A 27,617-nucleotide genomic window follows, 5' to 3' on the forward strand; every position below is an offset into this window, starting at 1 on the left:
CTATAGGGAACTGATCTCAACACTATCGAACACCAATTGGAACGCTGACTTGACCCTCCATCGGTACCCGACATTACGAAAATATTATCACAAATCCCCACAAACATCTGGTGGAACATCTTCCCCAAAGAGTGGAGGGTATTCTAACAGCAAATGGGGAGTAAATGTTGAATGGGATCTTCGAATAGCCGAATAGCAATCATACGCTCAGGTGTGAACTGTACTGTATAGCACACAGCTATAAGGGTTCACAGCTCCCTTCTGTTCTTAGAGGCTGTGATCCACTGATGTATTCTCTCACTGCCTAAAATTAACACCACTATTTATAGAGAGAGAAAAGAGAGAATAGTGAATTGGATGTTAGGAGGAAAAAAAAAAAAAAATGTATTGCACTGAACGGATGGATACGGATCGACCAGGAACAAGAGGAGGACGCAGGGGTTAATATGGAAAAAAAATAAACCACCATCTAATCTTTCTCCCTCGCTCTATTTTTGAGTGGGAGCCAAGAATTAATAGCTACCATTAACGTCACACAGAGGAAATGGAGAGAAAGAGGCAGAAAGCACATAATGGTTTTTAGGTAGCGCTCGGTTCTTTTCATAGGAAAACACTTGTGGAGGGATGAGACCATTGTAATAGTAAATATACATATATGTGTGTGTGTGTCTAAAGGAGATCATTAACAGCCCGATTTCTAAGAAACGCAAGCTTCCTCTGCGGCATGTCACGTTAGAGAGCAGAAGTAAAGACGGGGAGAGAAGTAAAAAAACAAAACAAAAAACGATGGGGTGGGATTAGTGACGGAGGGAAAAACGGTTTATTCCTTGCTCATCTTTATACAGCCATCTCAAAGCACTCAGGGAGGGAGGGGGGAAACAAAAAAAAAACAACACAAATATCGATTTAAAACATTTACAAGCATACACTGATGCGCGGTTTGTTCTTTCTCACGCTCACACGAACGTCTTTAATCCGAGTCTTGTTATCTGTAAAGTCTGCGGTTACATGATGCCTGGATGGCAAATGTTGTGAAGAAGCTGCATTCTGCTCACTAGTTCTTCTGCCAGTGTGAGATCCGAAAGTGTGTCAAAGTGTCTCTGTTTCGCCTGGCAGCTGCTCCGACGGAAAGCCGGCGATCTGCTCGAAGCTTTCGCCCGCCTCTGGGCTCAGTTCGACTTCGACCAGATCTTTCCGCTGCCGCGGAGCCTGCGATGTAAAAGTGCAAAAATCGTGGGTTATATATAAATATATATATATATATGATAGATAGATAGATAGATAGATAGATAGATAGAGAGAGAAATATAGAGATAGACAGAGACAGCTAGACAGATAGATAGAGAGAGAGAGAGATAGATAGATATTTATCTCTCTATAAGAGAAATAAATAATTTTAAATAGATAGATAGATAGATAGATAGATAGATAGATAGATAGATAGATAGATAGATAGATAGATAGATAGATAGATAGATAGATAGAGAAATCTCTCTCTTTTTCCATCTATCTATCTATATGTCAGTAAGGCAACGGTATCAAAAGGTTTGGAGAGGGGGGGGGGTCAGCGGGATGGGGACAATTAGCATCTCGTTAGGATTTGATTAGAACTGTGGGATGTCAGTAATCCTCTGTAATAACACTTAACTAGAGGAAAATTGGAGCACAGCAAACACACTTAATACTAATGAAGCTAATGGCTGTAGACAGTGCAAGAGCAGAGACACACTCCAGCATGACTCACAAATGCATTATTATGATAGCGATCTGGGTGAATGCGTGCACGGTAGATTCCTGTCGTTTTGAAGTGTTCTACATACATTTCTAATCATATTTAAATAGCTTGGATGCGCCATTTCGATCTCTGATTCAGACAATATTTATTTCGATCATCCCGAATTTTGAACTGTTCGTACGACACCAACGATCCTGGGGGTGGAGAATGAAATACCGTTACACAATATTGTGTAAAAGACTCACTGGGACTGTACGCTTACCCTTTGACTTTCGAACTCTTTTTCCCCGGTTGCCGCGATTCCTGAGAAGACGCGGGATCACGCGGCTCGGCCGGTTGATCCGCGTCTTGATTGGAAGCCGCTCCACCGGCGGCGGGGCCGGAAGATGGCGAAGCAGAGCTGGCCTTCAGGGTTTTCTGTAGGTTTGACACCTGGAAGGAGGAGGGGGGGGGAAATATGCGCAAAATCTAATTACGTAAGAGGAAGAAAATGTGCTTGAGCAGCCGAAAATAAACAATAATACACAAAGTGTCCTACTGGTTCATTAGAAGTCCCTTAAGATTCACGGTTTCGGAGAATAAGCGCATTATGCTATAGGGAGGCGCAGGAATTTGGGAGGGGTTTCGTCACGAACGTGTGATACTCTGGTTGGAGACAAACCAGGTCCGATGTGCATCCTGGAAGCGATCCAAACGCAATACTGAGATAACGCTTTAGTGGTGAGAAGATTTGTTCTACAATAACTGTGCGCTCGGAGCTCTAATCACATTCGAACTACAAATCTGATTGCTGTGAAGAGTATGCACGGCAGGCAGTTGTGCGTCGACATCACGACTAGGTAAAAAAAAAACAAAAAAAAAAACTAACACACCCGCTACAGCAAAAAATTTACACAAAAGTATTGGGACACCTGCCATTTCCTGCTGCACCCACAAAGCTGACGTCTTTGGATGTGGCGGCATTACATAATCCGTTCATCTGAACTAGGAGACCCAAACCTGTTCCAGCAAGACTGTACCCGATGCACAAACTGAGCTCCATGAACATGTGGTGTGAATAGGTTGGACTAGAAGATCCAGAGAGGACTGCTACAAAGCTCTTAACCCTATTAGATACCTTTAGGATGAACTGAAACGCCTCCTCACCTCACCTACATCAGTACCTGACTTTACTAACAAAAGCGCGTGCTTCCATTGTAGTTTATTGCTCTATATATATATAAAAACCTCTGCAGTTTTCGGGTACACTTCAGAACTGCATTTGATATTTAAACTTTTCATCAATGCCTTTTTTTACCTTTGTGATTTGACTTTTTTCCCCCCAGTCCTATATAAAAAAAAACAAAAAGAAAACGCTCGGACGGAAGCGCAGCGAGAGTCGTAAACGTACCAAAGACTGCTCCCGAATGCCAAAAGAGTTACGATACATTATATAACGCCGGGCGGAAACGAGCTGTTCGGTGTCGCATTAGAGATACGTGGCTTATATTATTTGTGCGCTATACTGGAGAATATAAAGCAGAGCGAATAAACAGGATCCGTGCCGCCACATTTCAATATGGCATGTAATTATCTTCTAAGGGGTTGTGGTGGTGGTGTGTGTGTGTGTGTGTGTGGGGGGGGTTTCCCCCCATTTGGAGCTTTCTGGATTATTTAGAAGTCGTCTTGGAGTCTATTAGAAGAAAACAAGGCTCTTTTTTTACTCGGATCAACAAAGAATAAAGCAAACGCCGACGCTCGGGATGCCTTCGGGCGGAATTAATAACAACTAGCGCTTTTTATTTATTTATTTATACACAAACACACTCACCTCGGTCTCCACCTGCACTTTAACCTTGAGCTGGCTCTCTCTGTACTGATTCGCTCTGGAGACTTGCTCCTCGATCCCACACAGCACCGCTTCACATCCTGAGCACCTGAAGAAGTCAAAACAGACGACACGCTCGGCGTTAAATTACCGCTTCACGCGACGCGTACACGCCCCCTGCACGCACGCACACTCACCATTCCTGTAAAGTGTTGGCGATGTTGGGCAGCTCGTTAGGACCGAGGTCACGGCCGACGCTGAAGTCCACCTCCACCTGCTGGTTGCGCTGGTCCAGTTTGCCGTGGATGATGTCGCAGTAGACGGCCTCGATGAGCAGGTCCTCCAGCTCGCGCACGTTCTTCAGCTCCAACTGCTGGAGCAGCAGCGAATAGGGAAGACACTGGCGCGAAAAAAAGCGTCCGGTTTTGAGTCGACTTATAAACGTTAGAACATGAAGAAATGCTTGAAGCGGTGACTAGAAATTCAACAGCGAATGAAAAGGAAAAGTGCATCGTCACATCTCTCAGCCTATAAGCAGCATGGTTTCAAAGTATTGGCGCCCATGCTTGTTACTATTATCAAAGTACTTTTTTGCTTTTATACAAAGGAGTTCTATATAAACACAAATTTTTACTCATTCAAGCAAAACCATAAATAAATAAATAATAAATAAACTTTGATTATTAGAAAACTAAGGACTACTACTACTATTTCCTTTTCTTTCTAAGGTCTATCATTTCCAGTTAGAAGTAAACACAAAACAGAAGCTCACTGAAATACAACATGAATGCCTCATCAAATACATCTCCCACACAGGCATTTATCATCACATGTCCCTTTCAGAATCTGTTCGTGTGGACATTTCATCCTCGAGTGCCTCCTCCATGTGGGGTTCTGTAACACGGCTTTATGGCGATGTCTGAAAAAGGAGGTAAACCGAGCTGAACCTGAAACCTACCTTTAGGTTGGAGGCCAGGCTGATGATTGACAGATGACGAAGCTTGTTCTTCTGGGAAGGCGTTAACTCCGGGAGCGAGGCCGCCCTCTCTGAGATGCAGAAAGACGGAAGACGGTCATGACTATACTTCACATTCGCGGCAATGGGGAGATAGACAGGCTTGTGCAAGAACCTTTCCAGTGTCTGACAGAACAGAACTGAAAAGTCAGAACTGCTTTTTTTTTTTTTTTTTTTTGCCAGTTTCCCCACTTACCTTTGTAGTCAGAGTAGGTGCCGTAAGCAAAGAGATTGAGGAGCTGATAGACGGGAGCATGAGGACCCGTCTCCAGCTGGTACAGAGAGATGGGACATAAAAGAAGAAAGAGATTAAAACGTCTGGAGGAAACTAAACGCTTCATCGGTTACTAGTTCATTAAACACTGTAAGCTAAAGTTTGTGCACTTGGCCGTAAGATTGGTTTGATTTTATTTTTTTTATTCAGCATTCGGTCCCTATTTCCTGTTATAAAAACCTCCAATCCTCTTGAGAAGATGTTGCACTAGATCTTGGAGTGTGGAGATTTGTGCTCATTCAGCTACATGGGTGTTGGTACTGATGTAGGTGAGGTGAGGAAACCTAAGGTGCAGTCAGCATTCCCATTCGTCCCACCCAAGATCTTCCACTTCAACCACTGTAAACCATGTGTTCATGGAGCTGACTTTGCACAGGAGCATTGTCATGCTGGAACAGGTTTGGGTCTCCTAGTTCAAGCGAAGGGAAAATGCAGTGCTTCTGCATCTGAAGACTTTCTATACAATTGTGTATCTCCAAGTTGGTGGTAACAGTTTGAGGAAGAACCATATATTCCTAGAAAAGGTGGGTGTCCTAATAATTTTGACCATAACGTGTATTTTATCTGTACTAAGTGATGAAAACTGGGCCCCTGAGCAAGGCCCTTAACCCCCAACTGCTCGGTTGTATGAAAATGAAAGCAAAAATAGCAGTAATATAAAAGTGAACTTGTCTGCGTTACCTCTCGAACGTTCGGCAGCTCCAGAACGTCAGAAAAAACATAAAGCCCCGGAGTCTCCAGCAGAGTACTAATGGCCTGCACCAAGGCTGAACCCGACAGAGTCAGCAGCTGATCCACCTCCATCTGAAAGCGAGAGACGAGCACAGAGACATGTCGGTTTTCCGCTCTCACATTTTTTTTTGTCATCGCTTGTCATCGCTTGTCACGCTGTACAAGAGAATCCCAATAAGGCAAAAGATACGACACCTTGGCTGAGCTGGAAATGTCAGATCATACGACCAAGAACCGCAAACAATTAACCGAAATGCGGGGGTGTGTTAAGGTGTGTCAACCATCCTCCTTTTTTTCCCTCCATCTTATCATTTATGGCATGGTGGGTCAAATCAAATGTCACTATGCCCTACCTTGGGAATTTCTGCTTTATATCAAAGAACCTCCCAAGCTTGGGATCCGATCACTGCCAGAACCTAAAGCATATCAGTAGAATATTGGTGTATGGTGTAATTTTCTGGAAGAAGGCGCACGATTCAAGCTGCAAGTCTGTCGTTCATTTACAGTTTTGGGGATGTGAAGGGAACGACGGTTTGCATCTGCTTTACACGTTTGCTGTATATGACTGAGAAGTGGCGATTGCATGTCTAACACCGTTGAGGTATAAGAGGCATAAAAGCGGGCGGGGATATCGGAGCCGCGTCACAGCACCTGCTGGTGAAATCTTTCTGTAACAACGAACCTCTGGATGAGTTTTATTCCCTACAAAACCGTGGAACAGGATTTGTGAGGCTTACAGAATAGGAGTACAAAAGTAAGAGTAGTGTGTGTGTGTGTGTGTGTGTGTGGGTGTATTTATTTATAAACACACACACACAGTACCAGACATATTTCTGGACACACCTTCTCTGTCTACACGGAATTATGTAGTAAACAAATCAATGTTAAACCACCCAGCTATTTTCGATGTAGCTGCATTTAGCTTTGGTGACAGCTTGGTACACTCATGGCATTCTCTCATCAGATTCTGCCTTTTTGAAAGTTTATTTGGGACATTTCTTGCCTTCTTAGTGTGCTTTAGACCATCGGTTGCCTTGTACAGAGGAAAAATAGTGAGTACAGAGTCAATAACCTTATAATTGCTACTACAACTACTGTACAAATCCATATTATGGCATAAAACACTCAGTTAGGTAAAGAGGAAACAGAGTCCATTATTACTTGCAGAAATGATTAGAAAATTCAATTAAATGTATACCTAAGTGCAGTCTCTAAAACCAAACGCTATGATGAAACAGGCTCTCGTGAGGACCGTCCCAGGAAAGGAAGAGCTACCTCTGCAGCAGAGGATACTTTTTTTGTATTATAAGCTTTAGAAACCACCGATTTACATAAATGCTTCTTGGAGTTGGAGAACATCCACTGCTCAGAAGCATGGGTCAGGCTTTCATGGTCGAATTGGCGGAAAAGAAACCATGACTTCGGAAGAACAAAAAGAAGAAGAGACGTGCTTGGGCCAAGAAACACAAGAAATGAACATTAGATGAGTAGAAAATTATCCTTTGGTCCGATGGGCTGAATTTGAGATTCTAACCACTGTCTTTCTTCAAAATACAGAAGGTAAATGGATGGTTCTTGAATGCGTGGTTCCCCCTGTGGCCCATGGAAGAGGAGGTGTGATAGGGCAGGGGTGCTTTGCTCGGTTATGTTAAGAGCTATTTATTCAAGAAGGAGAGTGATGGAGTGTTGCATCAGGTGATCTGGCCTCCACAATCAGCCGATCTAAATCAATTTGAGATGGATGAGTTGGATAAGAGAGTGAAGGAAAAGCAGCCAACAACCACTCAACACCTCTGGGGAGATTGTTGGAAAGTTATTCCAGGTGACTCCATCAGGAGACAGACTGACCGAGAATAGCAAGAGTGTGCAAAGCGGTCATCAAAGATGGCTACTTTAAAGAATCGAAAATAAAAACAACATTCTGGGTTATTTAGTACATAATTCCTTACATGTTCATTTACAGTTTGAATGTCTTTATTATTAAAAATAAGAATTATATTATGATATATATGAATATAAGGGAGAGTGACGCATACCTGAGGGAGTTAGCTTTCTACAAAAGAACCGAATGCATTCTAAAAAAATTTGTATTGCTATAAAGGAAAATAAGTGTAAAAATCGCGTTGGCTGCGTTTCCCTGAACTGATGGATATTCACATGCTTTAGCTTGTTGAGTTGGTTGACTAGCTTAGCCTAGCCTAGCATAACTTAGCATGGAAGCACGACCACTACGAGAGGTCGTGTTACAATCAACAGTCTATATTTCATGCGCTTCCGATGTAAACAAGCCAAACATGCAAATCAGCCCCTCCTTTGTTATTCATTCTGTAGAAAAAAGTACATAAAGGCGTTTTTACCGTTATACGATCAGGAACAGACGGTAAGGTAAGATCACTTCTACCCTCCTGTAGGTTCTGTGACACTTCCGCTAGATTCCCCGGACAACACAACAACTCCTTCTCTGATTGGACGAGCGGCGAACAAGCAGCACTACCAACCAATGTCAATGACGAAAAGTATAATGTGGGCGGAAACGCAGGATGTATTCCAAATAGCTTACTACTGGATGTTGGGATACACTACAGAGGGTGTTGTAGTAATGGTTTCTACTCTAAATACAGTGGACTAGATCTTCAAAACGAAGGCATTTGGAACGCAACAGCTAATTATGGCTAATAACTGGTAGTAAAATTCCAGTTTATCAGGATTAATGTGGAAAAATGGAGGAAATAAAAAACAGTGTAATTTAATGAATGTAGTATTTGTACTGTTTTACTGTAAAATATTTCTTTTTTTGAGAGATTACTTTCATAAGAAATCACCAGGTTTTTATTACTGTAGTCAACACAATGCACACATTTGACACTATTTACACAATTATTAGCAACACTTGATACCATCTTATAATAATCATTATTATTATGATTGTTTTGCATTAATGTGTGAATCCTTGTTACATTTTACTCTGGAAAGAACCTCTGTACAAGTCATTCATTATATATTATATATATATATATTAAAAAAAAGCACACCTTTTAATCAACTGTTAGTGTTAAGACGGTTTTCACACTGTTTCACACACATTGCTTTGTCTGTTCAGTGTCTATAGAATATTTACGATGTTAGTCTGTAAGGTAAACAGGGGGTCTTATCTGGGCTCACACATCTCCGGCTATTATATCCTCTTATCTAAACAGGAAACAACTTTAGGTCAGCCTTTTCTCTGTGATGTGTGTATATATACATTCTGTGTCTGCAATAAACCTGAAGAGGAAGAACATTTGCTGTATTGCTGTGTATTTCTTCTTCCCTGATATCAGAAAGGCCTATGGGCATCGCAGGTCGTATGGAAAACCTCTCCAAGAATTAAGTTTTGTTTGGGCATGATAAAAATCCAACATCAACACCGGAGATCCTGCCCTTCAGTTTTCTATATTTTGGAATCAGCTGTTTTGCGGATCACTTTGAAAGCAAATCATAAAAAAAAAACATTTAAATAAATGAATAGTTGTTTGTATTCTAATAGATGCTAATGAACCAGGTCTAGTGTATTTGTCTCAGGTCCGACATGCCCTCGACCCTCTTCAGTTTGCATAGCACAAAAACTTGGGAGTGGAGGATGCTATTATCTTGTCACACCGATCCCTCTCTCACCTGGACAGCGTGAGATTTACATTTCCGGACTTCTCTACTGCTTTTAACACCATCCAGCCGCTGCTCCTCAGAGATAAACTGGCGGAGATAAGAGTGGGCTCACACCTGGTGGTGTGTCACAGACTATCTGACAGGCAGATCTCAGTACATGGGATTGGGGGACTGCAGGTCTGACACGGTAGTAAGCAGTACGGAAGCGCCGCATGTGACTGTGCTCTCTCCGGTCCTGTTCACCCTGTACACATCAGACAATACAACTCAAAAGTTCACGGACGACAGCACTGTCATGGGCTGTATCAGGAGGGCACAGGAGGAGGAGTACAGGAAACTGATCCAGGACTTCATTGCATGGTGTGAATTCAACCACCTGCACCTCAACACCACAAAGACCAGGGAGATGGTGGTGGATCTCAGGAGATCAAGGCCTCGACCAGAGCCTGTGACTATCAATGGTGACTGTGTGGAGATTAGGAAGACCTACGAATACTTGGGAGTGCAGCTGAATGATAGAATGGACTGGACTGCCAACACGGACGCTCTGTTTGGGAAAGAACAAAGCCGGCTGTACTTCCTCATAAGGCTGGCATCCTTCAACATCTGCAAAAAGATGCTGCAGATATTCTATCAGGCTGTCATGGCGAGTGCCCTCTTCTATGTGGCGGTGTGCTGTGGAGGCAGCATCAAGAAGAAGGATGCCTCACGTCTGGAGAAGCTAGTGAGGAAGGCGAGCTCTGTTGTGGGCTCGGAGCTGGACAGCCTGACATCAGTGGCAGAGAGACGGACATTAAGAAGGCTCCTGTCAATCATGTGCAAATCCACTGCATCCACTGCACAGCATCTTCTCCAGGCAGAGAAGCTGCTTCTGTGAAAAGTTGCTGTCACTGCCCTACTCCACTGACAGACTGAGGAAGTCATTCCTTCCCCATGCCATGCGGCTCTTTAATTCTACTCATCGCAGTGGGGGTCAGTGCTGACTTTCCTCACTGCTCTGAACGTCCTCAGTAGTTCTGAATTGCACTACACACTGTACACTATGCACATTAACACTTTTAGTCAACAGGACTTTGCCACTCAACTTGCACAGACGCTACATACACGCAGTATTTATTTATTTATTTATTTATTTATCTTTTTTTTTAATGAGGCACCGCCAGATCCAGCTGTATCCCACCTCATGAAGATTGTAGACCTTTAAAGAAGTAGATGCCAACCCCGCAAACATCCCGGAACATCTAGAGACCTACGAGTGCCATTTGGATTTCACTTCATGTAGAGTTTAGACATTGGACCTTTTCAACATTTAAAGGCTCTGGCATGGAGAAGCTGGTGTTGGATCTATGATGAGTCCAAATATTGAGCTGTTTTATGATTTGCTCAGTAGCTCCTGGTTCCAAAATGTTAACTGATTGTATAAGACTGTAGAAACGACATTACTCATAATCAAACACTCTGGTGCTTAAGGTAGTTCTCACTCTCCAGTGTTTTGTATTGTTTTTAAGATTTATAATCACACGCTTGATATCACCTGGATGAGGATGGGTGTCTGGTTCCTTTCAAGGTTTCTTTCAAATAACATCTAAAGGTCATCATCAGGGATAAACACACATCATTCCCTCCTGTAAACCTGCTTTGAGACAATGTCCATTGTGAAAAGTGCTATAGAAATAAACTTTAACTTGAACAATCACTTTTCAAATCTGCTCATTTTGTTCATGGCAACAAATCCAGACCCAAAATGGCTAAAACTCTGACTTAAGCTCTGACTTTTAGAGAATGCTCCAACTTAAAGTATCAGACAGTCTTGTTTAACATCTTAATTCACCTACTATTTATCCTAAACAGTATACAAGATCAGAGTTAGTGTCCCAAATTGGTCTAAGTTGAAACAAGGATCCCAGAGATACTCACACAGTCTACTGTGTGGATCCATTGATACGTTTTCTTAAATTCGTAATAAAAACGAATAAGATTAAATTGAAGAACCATGAAGATGGATTTGGACTGTAATTAATGTAAGTGAACTCCCCAGTGAACACTCAACAATAATAAAAACTAAAATAATTCAACATTTTGTGTCACCCAGATGAGGATGTGTTCCTCTCTGAGTCTGATTCCTCTCAAGGTTTCTTCCTCAGATTGTCTCAGGGAGTTTTTCCCTCAACATCGTCACCTCTGGCTCACTCATTGAGATAAAACTTACATGGATGAGGTAATTAATTAAAAATGTATATTCTTCATATATTTATTTCTGTAAAGCTGATTTGTGAGAATGAATGGACATTCAGTGTCACCAAGTTTCTTTTTGAGTCTGGTTCCTCTCAAGGTTTCTTTCTCATATTGTCTCAGGGAGTTTTTCATTTTCTTTGTCACCACCAGCTTGTCCATTAGGGATAAATGTACAGGAACTGATTTATGAATTTTAAATTGATATTGGTAATCTATTTCTGTAAAGCTGTTTTGAGACAGTGATAAATAAACCTGCATTTATTTTAAAATGAGTTAATAATTCCCATTAATTAATATCCATAGCTGCTAATTCTAGTCCGTAACTAAATACGTTCTACCTTCTTACTCATAAGTAAGAGAAGAAAGCTGAGATTATTGCTAACATAGTTTAACAGGTTTTTTTGTTTAATTCTCGTTAATTTTTCAGTTACCCATCCCAGCCATTAGGGGGGCACAAGCCAGTGCACTCTTAGTGCCGGTCCCAAGCCCGGGTAAATGGGGAGGGTTGCGTTAGGAAGGGCATCCAGCGTAAAACATGTGCCAAATCAAATATGCGGATCACAAATGAGAATTTCATACCGGATCGGTCGAGGCCCGGGTTAACAACGACCGCCACAGGTATCGTTAGCCGACAGGGTACCGGTGGAAATTGGGCTACTGTTGGCCGAAGGAGGAGAAGGAGAGGAGGAAGACGTCTACAGAGACGGCAGGAAAAGGAGCAGTGTAGGAGAGTAGAGGTTCGGGTTGGTACTTTAAATGTTGGTACTATGACGGGTAAAGGGAGAGAGGTAGCTGATATGATGGAGAGGAGAAAGGTAGATATGCTGTGTGTTCAGGAGACCAAGTGGAAAGGGAGTAAGGCCAGGAACATTGGAGGTGGGTTTAAACTGTTTTATCATGGTGTGGATGGAAAGAGAAATGGTGTAGGGGTGATTCTGAAGAAAGAGTACAGTAAGAGTGTATTGGAGGTGAAGAGAGTTTCTGATAGGGTGATGATCGTGAAGGTGGAGGTTGAAGGAATGATGATAAATGTCATCAGTGCCTATGCTCCACAAGTTGGCTGTGAGATGGAGGAGAAGGAAAGATTCTGGAGTGAATTAGATGAAGTGGTAGATGGTGTACCTAGGAAAGAACGATTGGTGATTGGGGCAGACTTTAATGGGCATGTAGGTGAAGGGAACAGAGGTGATGAGGAGGTGATGGGTAGGTATGGTTTTAAGGAGAGGAATGTGGAAGGGCAGATGGTGGTAGATTTTGCTAAAAGGATGGAAATGGCAGTGGTGAACACGTATTTTAAGAAGAAGGAGGATCATAGGGTGACGTATAAGAGTGGAGGAAGGTGCACACAGGTGGATTATGTTCTGTGTAGGAGATGCAACCTGAAGGAGATTGGAGACTGTAAGGTGTTGGCGGGGGACAGTGTAGCTAGACAGCATCGGATGGTGGTCTGTAGGATGGTTTTGGAGGCGAAGAAGAAGAGGAGGAAAGTAAGGTTTGAAAGAAGAATAAGATGGTGGAAACTGAAAGAGGAAGAGTGTAGTGTGAGGTTCAGGGAAGAGGTCAGACAGGGGCTTGGTGGTGGTGAAGAGGTGCCGGATGATTGGGCAACTACTGCAGGAGTGATGAGGGAGGCAGCTAGAAAAGTACTTGGTGTGACATCTGGAAATAGAAAGCAAGACAAGGAGACGTGGTGGTGGAATGAGGAAGTGCAGGAGAGCATTAGGGGAAAGAGATTGGCAAAACAGAAGTGGGATCGACAGAGTGATGAGAAAAGTAGGCAGGAGTACAAGGAGATGCGTCAGCAGGTAAAAAGGGATGTGGCGAAAGCCAAGGAAAAGGCATATGAGGAGCTGTATAAGAGGTTGGACACAAAGGAAGGAGAAAAGGATTTATACCGATTGGCCAGGCAGAGGGACCGAGCTGGGAAGGATGTACTGCAAGTTAGAGCAATAAAGGATGGAGAGGGAAATGTGTTGACTAATGAGGAGAGTGTGTTGAGAAGATGGAGGGAGTATTTTGAGCAGCTGATGAATGAGGAAAATCAAAGAGAGAGAAGGTTGGAGGATGTGGAGTTGGTGAAGCAGGATGTAGATAGGATTAGTAAGGAGGAAGTGAGAGGAGCGATTAAGAGGATGAAGAATGGAAAGTCGGTTGGACCAGATGACATACCGGTAGAAGCGTGGAGATGTTTAGGAGAGATGGCAGTGGAGTTTTTAACCAGATTGTTTAACAGGATTCTGGAAGGGGAGAGGATGCCTGAGGAATGGAGAAGGAGTGTGCTGGTACCGATAAGGGAGATGTGCAGACCTGCAGTAACTACAGGGGAATTAAGTTGATCAGTCACACCATGAAGTTATGGGAAAGAGTAGTGGAAGCCAGGCTGAGAGAAGAGGTGACCATCTGTGAGCAACAGTATGGTTTCATACCGAGGAAGAGCACCACAGATGCCTTATTTGCTTTGAGGATGTTGATGGAGAAGTATAGAGAAGGACAGAAGGAGCTGCATTGTGTATTTGTGGATTTAGAGAAAGCGTACAACAGGGTGCCGAGAGAGGAGTTGTGGTATTGTAAGAGGAAGTCAGGTGTGTCAGAGAAGTATGTGAGGGTGGTGCAGGACATGTATGAGGACAGTGTGACGGCAGTGAAGTGTGCAGTAGGTACGACAGACTGGTTCAGGGTGAAGGTTGGACTGCATCAAGGATCGGCCCTGAGCCCTTTCCTGTTTGCAGTGGTGATGGACAGGTTGACGGACGAGGTCAGACAGGAGTCTCCCTGGACTATGATGTTTGCAGATGATATTGTGATTTGTGGTGAGAGTAGAGAGCAGGTTGAGAAGAGCCTGGAGAGGTGGAGCTAGCACTTGAGAGAAGGGGAATGAAAGTCAGTAGGAGTAAGACAGAGTACATGTGTGTGAATGAGAGGGAGGGCAGTGGAGTGATGCGGTTGCAGGGGGAAGAGGTGGAGAAGGTGGAGGAGTTCAGGTACCTGGGGTCAACAGTGCAAAGTAATGGAGAGTGTGTAAGAGAAGTAAAGAAAAGAGTGCAGGCAGGGTGGAGTGGGTGGAGAAGAGTGACAGGAGTGATTTGTGATAGTAGGGTATCTGCAAGAATAAAAGGGAAAGTTTATAGGACTGTGGTGAGACCTGCGATGTTGTATGGATTAGAGACAGTGGCATTGAGTAAAAGACAGGAGGTGGAGCTGGAGGTAGCAGAGCTGAAGATGTTAAGGTTTTCGTTGGGAGTGACGAGGATGGACAAGATTAGAAATGAGTTTATTAGAGGGACAGCACATGTAGGATGTTTTGGTGACAAGTTGAGGGAGGCGAGATTGAGATGGTTTGGACATGTGCAGAGAAGGGACATGAATTATATTGGTAGAAAAATGCTGAAGATGGAGCCACCAGGTAGGAGGAAAAGAGGAAGGCCAAGGAGGAGGTTCATGGATGTGGTGAGGGAAGACATGCAGGTAGTTGGTGTGAAAGAGGCAGATGTAGAGGACAGGGTGGTATGGAGACGGATGATCCGCTGTGGCGACCCCTAATGGGAGCAGCCGAAAGAAGAAGAAGAAGAAGAAGAAGAATTTTTCAGTTACCCTTCAGCTGCAAGATATTAAAAAAATATATTTACCTTTTCTATATTTATTTTTAATAATAAGTAAAAAAGAATACTGTCCCTGCAGTAAACGATCATTAACTAAATCCTGTATGCATGTAAAGACTGTATGCCCATAAAACACAGTATCAGTACATTTAAAATAATAAAAAAAAATAAAAACAGATAACAGTTTTCCAGTCAGCGATAACATTGTCTGAGACCAGAGAGACAGATGATCTCCTACACCACCCCTCTCTCCCTTCACTGGCTTCCTGTAGCTGTTTGGATCAGATTTAATATACTCATGCTCTCCTGCAAAGCCAAAACCGAACCAACATCCCTCTACCTCAGTGCACTTATCTTAACCCGCACTGTGTTGTGGCACCGAGGTGATGGAACGAACTTCCACTTTCACCAGCAGAGTCTCTTGCAGTCGTCAAAACACATCTAAAACCGTACACTTCCAACAGTACATAAATGAACACTTGTTTACTTCTTTCTAAATATTCCGAACTATTTTCTCTCCCAACAGTTTTAGACAAAATCTTCTTAGTAAGTAAGTAAAAAGCGCTTACATAAGTGGAGAAGAACATCTGCCAAATGCCATAGATGTAAATGTAGACAGATGATCCTCTTCAGGCTCATCTAACCCACTGAAATAGGTACAGATAAGCCATCAATAATTTTTTTATTGTGGTCACATAGTGCTATATATATATATATATATATATATATATATATATATATATATATATATATATATATATATATATATATATATATATATATATACACACACTGTATATACAGTGGGTACGGAAAGTATTCAGACCCCCTTAAATTTTTTACTCTTTGTTATATTGCAGCCATTTCCTAAAATCATTTAAGTTCATTCTTCTTCCTCATGAATGTACACACAGCTCCCCATATTGACAGAAAAACACAGAATTGTTGACATTTTTGCAGATTTATTAAAAAAGAAAAACTGAAATATCACATGGTCCTAAGTATTCAGACCCTTTGCTGTGACACTCAGATATTTAACTCAGGTGCTTTCCATTTCTTCTGATCATCCTTGAGATGGTTCTACACCTTCATTTGAGTCCAGCTGTGTTTGATTATACTGATTGGACTTGATTAGGAAAGCCACACACCTGTCTATATAAGACCTTCCAGATCACAATGCATGTCAGAGCAAATGAGAATCATGAGGTCAAAGGAACGGCCTGAAGAGCTCAGAGACAGAATTGTGGCAAGGCACAGATCTGGCCAAGGTTACAAAAAGATTTCTGCTGCACTTAAGGTTCCTAAGAGCACAGTGGCCTCCATAATCCTCAAATGGAAGACGTTTGGGACGACCAGAACCCTTCCTAGAGCTGGCCGTCCGGCCAAACTGAGCTATCGGGGGAGAAGAGCCTTGGTGAGAGAGGTAAAGAAGAACCCAAAGATCACTGTGGCTGAGCTCCAGAGATGCAGTCAGGAGATGGGAGAAAGTTGTAGAAAGTCAACCATCACTGCAGCCCTCCACCAGTCGGGGCTTTATGGCAGAGTGGCCCGACGGAAGCCTCTCCTTAGTGTAAGACACATGAAAGCCCGCATGGAGTTTGCTAAAAAACACCTGAAGGACTCCAAGATGGTGAGATATAAGATTCTCTGGTCTGATGAGACCAAAATAGAACTTTTTTGCTTTAATTCTAAGCGGTATGTGTGGAGAAAACCAGGCACTGCTCATCACCTATCCAATACAGTCCCAACAGTGAAGCATGGTGGTGGCAGCATCATGCTGTGGGGGTGTTTTTCAGCTGCAGGGACAGGACGACTGGTTGCAATCGAGGGAAAGATGAATGCGGCCAAGTACAGGGATATCCTGGACAAAAACCTTCTCCAGAGTGCTCTGGACCTCAGACTGGGCCGAAGGTTTACCTTCCAACAAGACAATGACCCTAAGCACACAGCTAAAATAACGAAGGAGTGGCTTCACAACAACTCCGTGACTGTTCTTGAATGGCCCAGCCAGAGCCCTGACTTAAACCCAATTTAGCATCTCTGGAGAGACCTAAAAATGGCTGTCCACCAACGTTTACCATCCAACCTGACAGAACTGGAGAGGACCTGCAAGGAGGAATGGCAGAGGATCCCCAAATCCAGGTGTGAAAGACTTGTTGCATCTCTCCCAAAAAGACTCCTGGCTGTATTAGATCAAAAGGGGGCTTCTACTAAATACTGAGCAAAGGGTCTGAATACTTAGGACCATGTGATATTTCAGTTTTTCTTTTTTAATAAATCTGCAACAATGTCAACAATTCTGTGTTTTTCTGTCAGTATGGGGTGCTATGTGTACATTCATGAGAAAGAAGAATGAACCTAAATGATTATAGCAAATGGCTGCAATATAACAAAGAGTGAAACATTTAAGGGGGTCTGAATACTTTCCGTACCCACTGTATATGTATAGAATCATAATAATTGTACCGCCTTTTTGTATTCTCACCAGACGGAATTCTTCGTATATCTTGGAAAAAGGAATAGTGATTCCGATTCACATGAAATCTACAACTGGTTTGTTAAAAGACTTATTTTAATTTTATTTTAAATATTCCCTTTTTAAATTTTTTTATTCCCAATAACTACAGACAATGAAGCCAAATCGAGTGATTGATGTATTTTGCAATCTAAAGTGTACAAAAGAATTTATGAATTTGTACCATGGTCCATATATGGAATTATGACTATGGAAACAGAGGGATAACAAATACAGTTTTTAATTAAAAAAAAGGATTCTTGGACATTGGACATTGCAAAAGTACTACAAAAATGCTTTTTTAGTCTACGAAAAACATCTTCATTCTAGAACAAATAGTCTAGGGTTTGTTAGTAGTATCTAGCTTGAAAAACACAAACTACACATTCCACCCCCCACTACACACACACACACACACACACACACACACACACACACACACACACACACACACACACACACACTCCACTCAACCCAAACACTGATCTATCGTTTAATTGAACTTTGCGAACGTATCTGTCCAAAGTCCTTCTCACTTAAGTGTTGCAATCTTTTATTTACAGAACACCTAAAACTCTGCCAGATTACTTAATTTTTCTGTAGTAAACACAAAAGTACAAAAGAACACATTCAGACATATACAATACGGTACAACACTTTGTTTTCTAAAAAATAAAATACAAAATCAATGTTTTTCAGAATACATTTTCATTTCGTATTTTTAACAGCACAGTGAATCAGTTTACAGCGATGGCATCCATCTCACAGATGTGTTTATAAATGTTTTCGCAGGGCACGTCGTACCAGGATTTAGAGTGAGAATTCAGCACGGCACAGTCCTCACCATGAAGCCCTCCAGACTGGTGATTATTGGGCTCTCCGTCCGAATCGTTCCAGTACCTGGAGGAAGCAACAGTGAGCTCAGTGTAGAACAAAAAAAGTTATGTAATGGGGTGTAATGGGGTGTGGATGGAGTTTTTTCCACTGAAATGAAACCATGTTTTTAGAATTGTGTGATTTGGCCTTCTTAACTGTGCTAGCCAGACTTAAAGTCTTAATGATATCATCCTCATCCCAAGTTCAAAAGATTTCAGTTTGAGGAAGGAAATACTATTTTAGTTAAAGTCACAACGTTTAATTAAATACCACAGTTAGTTTCTGTCCACTAATGTGATTGGTCAAATGGCATTCCAAGAGCGTCTATTTAGTCTAATAACGCTGGGACAATTTGCTCTTTTTTTCGTGTTCTCTATATACAATTGCACTTCCACAAATATGGCAAATAATAAGGACAAATGTTTGTGGACACCTGATCATAAGATTCGTATGTGATTTTTGAACATCACATTTCACATTTTGTCCCATTTTCTGTCATAATAAGGGAGGATGTTCCAGTAGATGTTGGAGTGTGCTTGTGGAGATTTGTGCTAATTCAACCCCAAAGTGTTCGTAAAGTCATGCTTTAACAGATTTGGGTCTCCTAGTTCAAGTAAATAGAAAATGTATGCTCTTGCATCCAAGACATCCTACAGTATACAACTGTGTATCTCCAACTTTGTGTTTAAAACTTCAGAAAGAACCACATATAGCTGGAATATTCAGGTGTCCTAATACTTTTGTCCATAAAGTGTATATTGTTAATTCATGCACTTAATGCACCTAATGTATGCTAGCTAGCCAACTGGCTAACAAGCTCTCAGTGGGTGTGGTTTCTTCAGGACCTATTTCAGTTTACGCAGCAAATAATATATTAATTATTGTAATAACATTCTCTACAGTATAGTTAATAATAACAGCTTATATGTAGTCAATAATATATTTTTAAAATGTCCAAAATTCGAATGTTTATGTTTCCCATGTTATGTTTCCTCCAGTCTGTATTCCTGCCTCAAAGTTCCTGATCAAGAGCAGCCCATGTGCTTTACTAATATCGCTAATACAAACAAAATCACCTTCATTATCTAAAGGGAATTTTGTTAGATGACCACATGGAGGTTCGAATATTCATCATGACTGCAGGCGTCAGCAAAAGACCTTACCCATTGTACATTCAGATCTGTTAGATGATACGTTTCTTCCACTTCCTATTGCCTGTATATATCGAAGAGGAACGCTTACTGGGTAAGAGTTGCTCCTGAAGCCTACAGTCATGTTGACTCTTTGGGTCATCTAACAAACATCACTCGAGCTAATGAAGTATTGGAAAGGCCATTAGAAAGGAGAGTTCCCCTAAGGGGAAATAGTAAGGGTAAGTCGATGAGAGTGGCACAACACTATTGATATACAGCATGTAATAAAGTTCCCTTGACTGTATTGATCCAGTGCACCTTAGTTTCAAAGTAGTGGGTGAGTCGAATATTTAAATTGGGTTTGTTTTGCTTGAGACGCATAAAATATACATATTTTGCTCCACTCTGTACATTCTATATCATCCTCATCCTGCATTTAAATATAATCTTTAAATACACTGTTTATAACTTTGCACAGATGTTGTACATACAATATACATATTCCATATTGTAAATTTATATATCCCACATTCCCACACATTTTGTTCTTTCCTGCACTTCATATATATATATTCATATAAATGCTTATATACTGTACATATTCTTAGTGTACTTAATCACCAGTTTCTGCACATTTTTCGATCAATCAATCGATAGATAGACAGACAGACAGACAGACAGACAGACAGACAGACAGACAGACAGACAAATAGATAGATAGATAGATAGATAGATAGATAGATAGATAGATAGATAGATAGATAGATAGATAGATAGATAGATAGATAGATAGATAGATAGATAGATAGATAGATAGCTATATGCTGTGTGTTTTGTTTAGTAGTGTTTATGTTTGTGCAGTCTTACGTGTTATTGACCAGTGTGTTGTCCACCCATTTCCATTTTCCTTCTTCTTCGAGGTCTGACAGGCCTATCCAATAATTGTAATCAAACCCACTTAAACTGCGGGCAATTTTCTCCAGAGCAACCTAAATTAAAGGAATTAAAAGAATGCATTTATGCAACTACAAATACTGCATATATATATATATATATATATAGTGAGGAAAATAAGTATTTGAACACACTGCTATTTTGCAAGTTCTCCCACTTAGAAATCAAGGAGGGGTCTGAAATTGTCATCGTAGGTGTATGTCCACTGTGAGAGACATAATTAAAAAAAAAAAATCCAGAAAACACAATATATGATTTTTAAACTATTTATTTGTATGATACAGCTGCAAATAAGTATTTGAACACCTGTCTATCAGCTAGAATTCTGACCCTCAAAGACCTGTTAGTCTGCCTTTAAAATGTCCACCTCCACTACATTAATTATACTAAATTAGATGCACCTGTTTGAGGTTGTTAGCTGCATAAAGACACCTGTCCACCCCATACAATCAGTAAGAATCCAACTACTAACATGGCCAAGACCAAAGAGCTGTCCAAAGACACTAGAGACAAAATTGTACACCTCCACAAGGCTGGAAAGGGCTACGGGGAAATTGCCAAGCAGCTTGGTGAAAAAAGATCCACTGTTGGAGCAATCATTAGAAAATGGAAGAAGCTAAACATGACTGTCAATCTCCCTCGGACTCGGGCTCCATACAAGATCTCACCTCGTGGGGTCTCAATGATCCTAAGGAAGGTGAGAAATCAGCCCAGAACTACACAGGAGGAGCTGGTCAATGACCTGAAAAGAGCTGGGACCACCGTTTCCAAGGTTACTGTTGGTAATACACTAAGACGTCATGGTTTGAAATCATGCATGGCAAGGAAGGTTCCCCTGCTTAAACCAGCACATGTCCAGGCACGTCTTAAGCTTGCCAATGACCATTTGGATGATCCAGAGGAGTCATGGGAGAAAGTCATGTGGTCAGATGAGACCAAAGTAGAACTTTTGGGTCAAAATTCCACTAAACGTGTTTGAAGGAAGAAGAATGATGAGTACCATCCCAAGAACACCATCCCTACTGTGAAGCATGGGGGTGGTAGCATCATGCTTTGGGGGTATTTTTCTGCACATGGGACAGGGCGACTGCACTGTATTAAGGAGAGGATGACCGGGGCCATGTATTGCGAGATTTTGGGGAACAACCTCCTTCCCTCAGTTAAAGCATTGAAGATGGATCGAGGCTGGGTCTTCCAACATGACAATGACCCGAATCACACAGCCAGAATAACCAAGGAGTGGCTCTGTAAGAAGCACATCAAGGTTCTGGCGTAGCCTATCCAGTCTCCAGACCTAAACCCAATAGAGAATCTTTGGAGGGAGCTCAAACTCCGTGTTTCTCAGCGACAGGCCAGAAACCTGACTGATCTAGAGAAGATCTGTGTGGAGGAGTGGGCCAAAATCCCTCCTGCAGTGTGTGCAAACCTGGTGAAAAACTACAGGAAACGTTTGACCTCTGTAATTGCAAACAAAGGCTACTGACCAAATATTAACATTGACTTTCTCAGGTGTTCAAATACTTATTTGCAGCTGTATCATACAAATAAATAGTTAAAAAATCATACATTGTGATTTCTGGATTTTTTTTTTTTTTAGATTATGTCTCTCACAGTGGACATGCACCTACGATGACAATTTCAGACCCCTCCATGATTTCTGAGTGGGAGAACTTGCAGAATAGCAGGGTGTTCAAATACTTATTTTCCTCACTGTATGTGTATATATATATATACAGTGAAGAAAATAAGTATTTGAACACCCTGCTATTTTGCAAGTTCTTCCACTTAGAAATCATGGAGGGGTCTGAAATTGTCATCGTAGGTGCATGTCCACTGTGAGAGACATAATCTAAAAAAAAAATCCAGAAATCACAATATATGATTTTTAAACTATTTATTTGTATGATACAGCTGCAAATAAGTATTTGAACACCTGTCTATCAGCTAGAATTTTGACCCTCAAAGACCTGTTAGTCTGCCTTTAAAATGTCCACCTCCACTACATTTATTATCCTAAATCAGATGCACCTGTTTGAGGTCGTTAGCTGCATAAAGACACCTGTCCACCCCATACAATCAGTAAGAATCCAACTACTAACATGGCCAAGACCAAAGAGCTGTCGAAAGACACTAGAGACAAAATTGTACACTTCCACAAGGCTGGAAAGGGCTACAGGGAAATTGCCAAGCAGCTTGGTGAAAAAAGGTCCACTGTTGGAGCAATCATTAGAAAATAGAAAAAGCTAAACATGACTGTCAATCTCCCTCGGACTGGGGCTCCATGCAAGATCTCACCTCGTGGGGTCTCAATGATCCTAAGGAAGGTGAGAAATCAGCCCAGAACTACCCTGAAGGAGCTGGTCAATGACCTGAAAAGGGCTGGGACCACTGTTTCCAAGGTTACTGTTGGTAATACACTAAGACGTCATGGTTTGAAATCATGCATGGCACGGAAGGTTCCCCTGCTTAAACCAGCACATGTCCAGGCACGTCTTAAGTTTGCCAATGACCATTTGGATGATCCAGAGGAGTCATGGGAGAAAGTCATATGGTCAGATGAGACCAAAATAGAACTTTTGGGTCATAATTCCACTAAACGTGTTTGGAGGAAGAAGAATGATGAGTACCATCCCAAGAACACCATCCCTACTGTGAAGCATGGGGGTGGTAGCATCATTCTGTGGGGGTATTTTTCTGCACATGGGACAGGGCGACTGCACTGTATTAAGGAGAGGATGACCGGGGCCATGTATTGCGAGATTTTGGGGAACAACCTCCTTCCCTCAGTTAGACCATTGAAGATGGGTCGAGGCTGGGTCTTCCAACATGACAATGACCCAAAGCACACAGCCAGGATAACCAAGGAGTGGCTCTGTAAGAAGCATATCAAGGTTCTGGTGTGGCCTAGCCAGTCTCCAGACCTAAACCCAATAGAGAATCTTTGGAGGGAGCTCAAACTCCGTGTTTCTCAGCGACAGGCCAGAAACCTGACTGATCTAGAGAAGATCTGTGTGGAGGAGTGGGCCAAAATCCCTCCTGCAGTGTGTGCAAACCTGGTGAAAAACTACTGTAAATGTTTGACCTCTGTAATTGCAAACAAAGGCTACTGTACCAAATATTAACATTGACTTTCTCAGGTGTTCAAATACTTATTTGCAGCTGTATCATACAAATAAATAGTTTCAAAAATCATACAGTGTGATTTCTGGATTTTTTTTTTAGATTATGTCTCTCACAGTGGACATGCACCTACGATGACAATTTCAGACCCCTCCATGATTTCTAAGTGGGAGAACTTGCAAAATAGCAGGGTGTTCAAATACTTATTTTCCTCACTGTATATATATATATATATATATATATATATATATATATATATATATATATATATATATATATATACAGTGGGTACGGAAAGTATTCAAACAATTCTGTGTTTTTCTGTCAGTATGGGGTGCTATGTGTACATTCATGAGGAAAAGAAATGAACTTAAATGATTTTAGCAAATGGCTGCAATATAACAAAAAGTGAAAAATTTAAGGGGGTCTGAATACTTTCCGTACCCACTGTATATATATATAGTGGAACATCTTTCCAGAAGAGTGGAGGGAATTATAAGAGCAAATTGGGACTAAATGTGAAATGAAATGCTCAAAAATCACACACCAAACTTCTAACCAGGTGACCCAATACTTTTGTCAATATAGTGCATATATATATATATATATATATATATATATATATATATATATATATATATATATATATAGAAACATGCAAACTTACATGTTGCTCATGCGTGTGAAGAATTGTTAGATGGCTGCCCATAGATGCACAGCTCTCCTTGCTCATGATCCAGTCCAGTTTGTCATTGCTGAAATAGTAGCACTTGCCCTCTGTATGTCTCCAGCCATCAGGACATGGCATGCAAGGCTTCACTGGAGGAGATGGCAAACGAAAGCAGGAACAAAAAGATATTCGTGAATACAATTCACCTGACAACTGATGATGCAAACCTGATATTCTTATTTCTTTGCATTCAGTTCAGAGAATTCAGTTCATTTTTAATTGCATAGTGAAAATATTGAACAATTGTCTGCAATTGTCTATTGAACTGCAGCTTGAGAAAAATTAACAGAATGTACATGTTTTATTCATAAGCTTATCCCTATAAGTTTATCCCTGATGAGGGAGCCAGAGGTGGCAGTGGTGAAGGGAAAAAAAACTTTCTGAGATCATCTGAGGAAAAAACTTTGAAAGGAACCCCTCCTCATCTGGGTGACACCCAATGTCCATTTATTATAGTTTCATCATATTGTTAAGGGGCATCAATTGCTTTAGAGTAAAAATATGACTATTTCTGAACAATGAGTATTTTTGGCACTTTTATCCCACATTACATAAAAAATTAAGTACATTATCAACTAAAGTTAAAAGCCTGGGAACACTGGGAACACAACGCACTTCCAGATGGTAAGCGAAGATGCATTAATGTGCCTCGGTTGGATATTTCATATGGTACAGCACACGCATTCGATCTCTCACCCTGTGTTGAACAAGTCTTTCCAAGGCTGGTGTAGTCATAGCAGAGGAGGGAGAAGCGCTCCTGCAGGGCTGACAGTTTCAGGGACTGAATGCCTTCCCTGGGGAGAGCACTTTCTGGAGTCGCCGCATTAGGGGAAATGCTGCCTTTCTGTTTAAACACTGCAAGATGTTTCAGAGAAATAAAATATATATTAATATATTACACTATAATATAATCTGCAAGTTATGCCTATTTGTGTGCAGCTATGGTCATAGTAGGTCATGGTTTGATTAATGCACCGTAATACTGCATTCATTTGTTTTACAGTGTATTAGTGCTGAAGTTTGTTAATGTTTGTTAGACACTAATTCAGTAAACAGAATTAATGAGTACGTGTAGAAGTTTGTTACTTACAGAAAACAGCCAGAGCTATGTTAACACAAAACGAAATGAGCAGTGTGACCATCAGAAAAATCACCATCTGTCGTCTTATACACCCCACCCTATTAGAAATACCAGCTGTGACATAAAGATATCAGCACAAGTCAGTATCATAAATGTGGACGAATAAACAATTCATGTCAAAGGGTTGAATCAGTCTTTTTCTGACATCCTACACATACTGCTCTTATACCCACACACAAACACACACCTTGTCCATTTTGTGACGTGAAGAGTTTTGGTTTGTTTCTACTGGATGACTGGCTATCCTCTGTGAACTCTTGTAGACTGCTGTAGTTCTCTTCCATGATTAATTGCCCCAGCTCTCTAAAGTCCTTACACACAGTCGCAGTATAAATGTAATCCAATAATTCTTTTCACGACCACCGTGTCCTCCTGGTTCTTGATTCGAGCAGCAGATGCCTTGGGAAGTATAAATAAGCAAATGTTTTGAGAAGGCAGGGCTTCAGTCTCACGTCTTTCCTTTTCCTTTCACTCCCTCCCACAATCTCTTGCCAAATTCATTCACCTAGTCACGTTCTCCATTTGCGAGTCATGTGCAGACACATGCAGAGGGCCGGTGAACTCTCACTCAGAAAGAGAGTTGTGTGTGTGTGTCAGAGACCAAGATACTGGAAAAGCGCAGGAACTGGCAGGAAAAGGCGTGTGGGTGAAGATGTAAATATACAGATTGAGCAATCCTAAAAAATAATAAAATGTCCTTTCAAAAAAGTGTGGTAATTTCACAATTTTGGACATCCTGATATTACATTATAGTTCACAAAAACTATAAAAACTGTTGTGAAATCAGTTTTTTGAATATGAGAAAAAAACCATAGGGTGTGTTTTTATATAAATATAATTGTAATTTTTTAAATCTTCATTCAATGTTAAAAAAAACCCCAAAAAACTTTTAAAGCTTGAAAGCTTTTTTTAGGAAAACAAAAGGAAAATTGATCATCAGTTCATCAGTTAATGCACAAAGTTGTATGAAAAAAAAAAAATAAATCATCCTTGCTGAGTCAGGAAAAGAGGATCAGGGAAAGTTTACACAATATTGTGCAAATAAAATTGTGTAAGTCCATTTTAAACCCCGATTCAGCACAATCTGAAGGGACATGAACTCTCATAATCTAGAGCAAGCACTTAACATGACGATACAGTTTCAAGTATGATCCCAGATTTGTTCTTCTTGTGTGTGGAAATCGAAAACCTTGTGTTCATAACCACAAAAGTCCAGCCTGTAGCTGAGAATAAAATAAAAACAAGAACTGCTGTGAGTTAAACAGGGAGAAAAACACAGTTTACACAGATAAAGCATTACCTCATGCATGTAGATTGTATAATGGGAAATAAATATTTGCCTGAAACAGCTGATTAGAGTCAAATGTAATGCATGTTTTGGGCCTTCATAATGTCCAAGTGGTTGATTAGAGTTTTGGAAAATATCCAAAATAGATAAAAGTTGAGAAAGAATTTGGCATTCTAACTGATCAAGGAAACACATAAGACAAGTATTTGGAGAGAAGCTTTATTGAACTTCTTTCTTGGAATTAAACATGTCAAAACATATGTTCAATGAAAGAAAATGCAGAACACATTTCAACTAATAACTAAGAACACAAACAGGAAATTGGTGTGACAGATGAAAACCAATCAGGAGTTAATAAAGCAGGTTTCAAACACTATCAGTAGGCAATACAGATAATGTTTAACATGTTAAAAAGGCAGTCTATAACCTTATATTACACAATGGTTTTATTAAAAAATAACCTATATAAGTTCAATCAATAGGTTAAACACAGAGGTGGGAAGTAATGAAGTACAAAAACTTTGTTACTGCACTTAAGTAAATTTTTCTAGTATCAGTATTTTCATTATAACATTTTTCTGACCTTTTCTTACTTATACTCATTACAACTTTTACACAAACATCTGTACTTTCTACTTTTTTTATTTTTAAACCAGACTCGTAACTTGTTTGTTGACATGATATATATTTCTTTTATTCATTGCACGCCGTTTTCAAGCAATCACCCTACTTCTCGTTTTTTCAATCCACCACTGGTGTATCATTTCCTGGCTGTTACACACCACAGACGTAGTTTACAAAGTTAACAACAAGCAGGG

General features: G+C 40.9%; 4 protein-coding genes across 4 annotated transcripts in view; 1 reads left to right on the forward strand and 3 right to left on the reverse strand.

Annotated features, from left to right (window-relative positions):
• The window catches only part of LOC310724022 (nuclear factor 7, brain-like), a 140,146-nt gene that overhangs the window by 100,128 nt on the left and 12,401 nt on the right, over positions 1 to 27,617 (reverse strand). The gene's annotated exons all lie outside the window — the stretch shown is intronic.
• The window catches only part of pianp (PILR alpha associated neural protein), a 169,691-nt gene that overhangs the window by 12,038 nt on the left and 130,036 nt on the right, over positions 1 to 27,617 (forward strand). The window lies entirely within an intron of this gene.
• cops7a (COP9 constitutive photomorphogenic homolog subunit 7A) lies at positions 802 to 8,073 on the reverse strand. The gene is made up of 8 exons (XM_083538989.1): positions 7,921 to 8,073; positions 5,513 to 5,635; positions 4,754 to 4,829; positions 4,501 to 4,589; positions 3,740 to 3,942; positions 3,546 to 3,651; positions 1,998 to 2,167; positions 802 to 1,209 (listed from the first exon to the last, which is right to left on the reverse strand). The coding sequence occupies exons 2-8, from the start codon at positions 5,633 to 5,635 to the stop codon at positions 1,170 to 1,172; spliced, it is 807 nt and encodes a 268-aa protein (XP_083395115.1). The 5' UTR covers positions 7,921 to 8,073; the 3' UTR covers positions 802 to 1,169.
• cldc1 (C-type lectin domain containing 1) lies at positions 17,781 to 26,138 on the reverse strand. Its single transcript, XM_083542629.1, has 6 exons — positions 25,699 to 26,138; positions 25,461 to 25,565; positions 25,067 to 25,225; positions 24,308 to 24,459; positions 20,434 to 20,555; positions 17,781 to 18,457 (listed from the first exon to the last, which is right to left on the reverse strand). The coding sequence occupies exons 1-6, from the start codon at positions 25,793 to 25,795 to the stop codon at positions 18,295 to 18,297; spliced, it is 798 nt and encodes a 265-aa protein (XP_083398755.1). The 5' UTR covers positions 25,796 to 26,138; the 3' UTR covers positions 17,781 to 18,294.

This window comes from Silurus aristotelis (assembly GCF_946808225.1).
Source record: "Silurus aristotelis genome assembly, chromosome: 1".
Lineage (NCBI taxonomy): Eukaryota > Metazoa > Chordata > Actinopteri > Siluriformes > Siluridae > Silurus > Silurus aristotelis.

Excerpts from the sequence above, each read along its gene's own strand:
- cops7a (XM_083538989.1), bottom strand. The coding sequence starts at position 5,635 with ATGGAGGTGGATCAGCTGCTGACTCTGTCGGGTTCAGCCTTGGTGCAG. Across the intron at positions 4,590-4,753 it reads CACCTACTCTGACTACAAAG|AGAGGGCGGCCTCGCTCCCG; the intron begins GTAAGTGGGGAA and ends TCTGCATCTCAG. Across the intron at positions 2,168-3,545 it reads AAGTGCAGGTGGAGACCGAG|GTGTCAAACCTACAGAAAAC; the intron begins GTGAGTGTGTTT and ends TCCTCCTTCCAG.
- cldc1 (XM_083542629.1), bottom strand. The coding sequence starts at position 25,795 with ATGGAAGAGAACTACAGCAGTCTACAAGAGTTCACAGAGGATAGCCAG. Across the intron at positions 20,556-24,307 it reads TTCACACGCATGAGCAACAT|GTTGCTCTGGAGAAAATTGC; the intron begins GTAAGTTTGCAT and ends CCTTTAATTTAG. Across the intron at positions 18,458-20,433 it reads AACACACTGGTCAATAACAC|GTACTGGAACGATTCGGACG; the intron begins GTAAGACTGCAC and ends TGCTTCCTCCAG.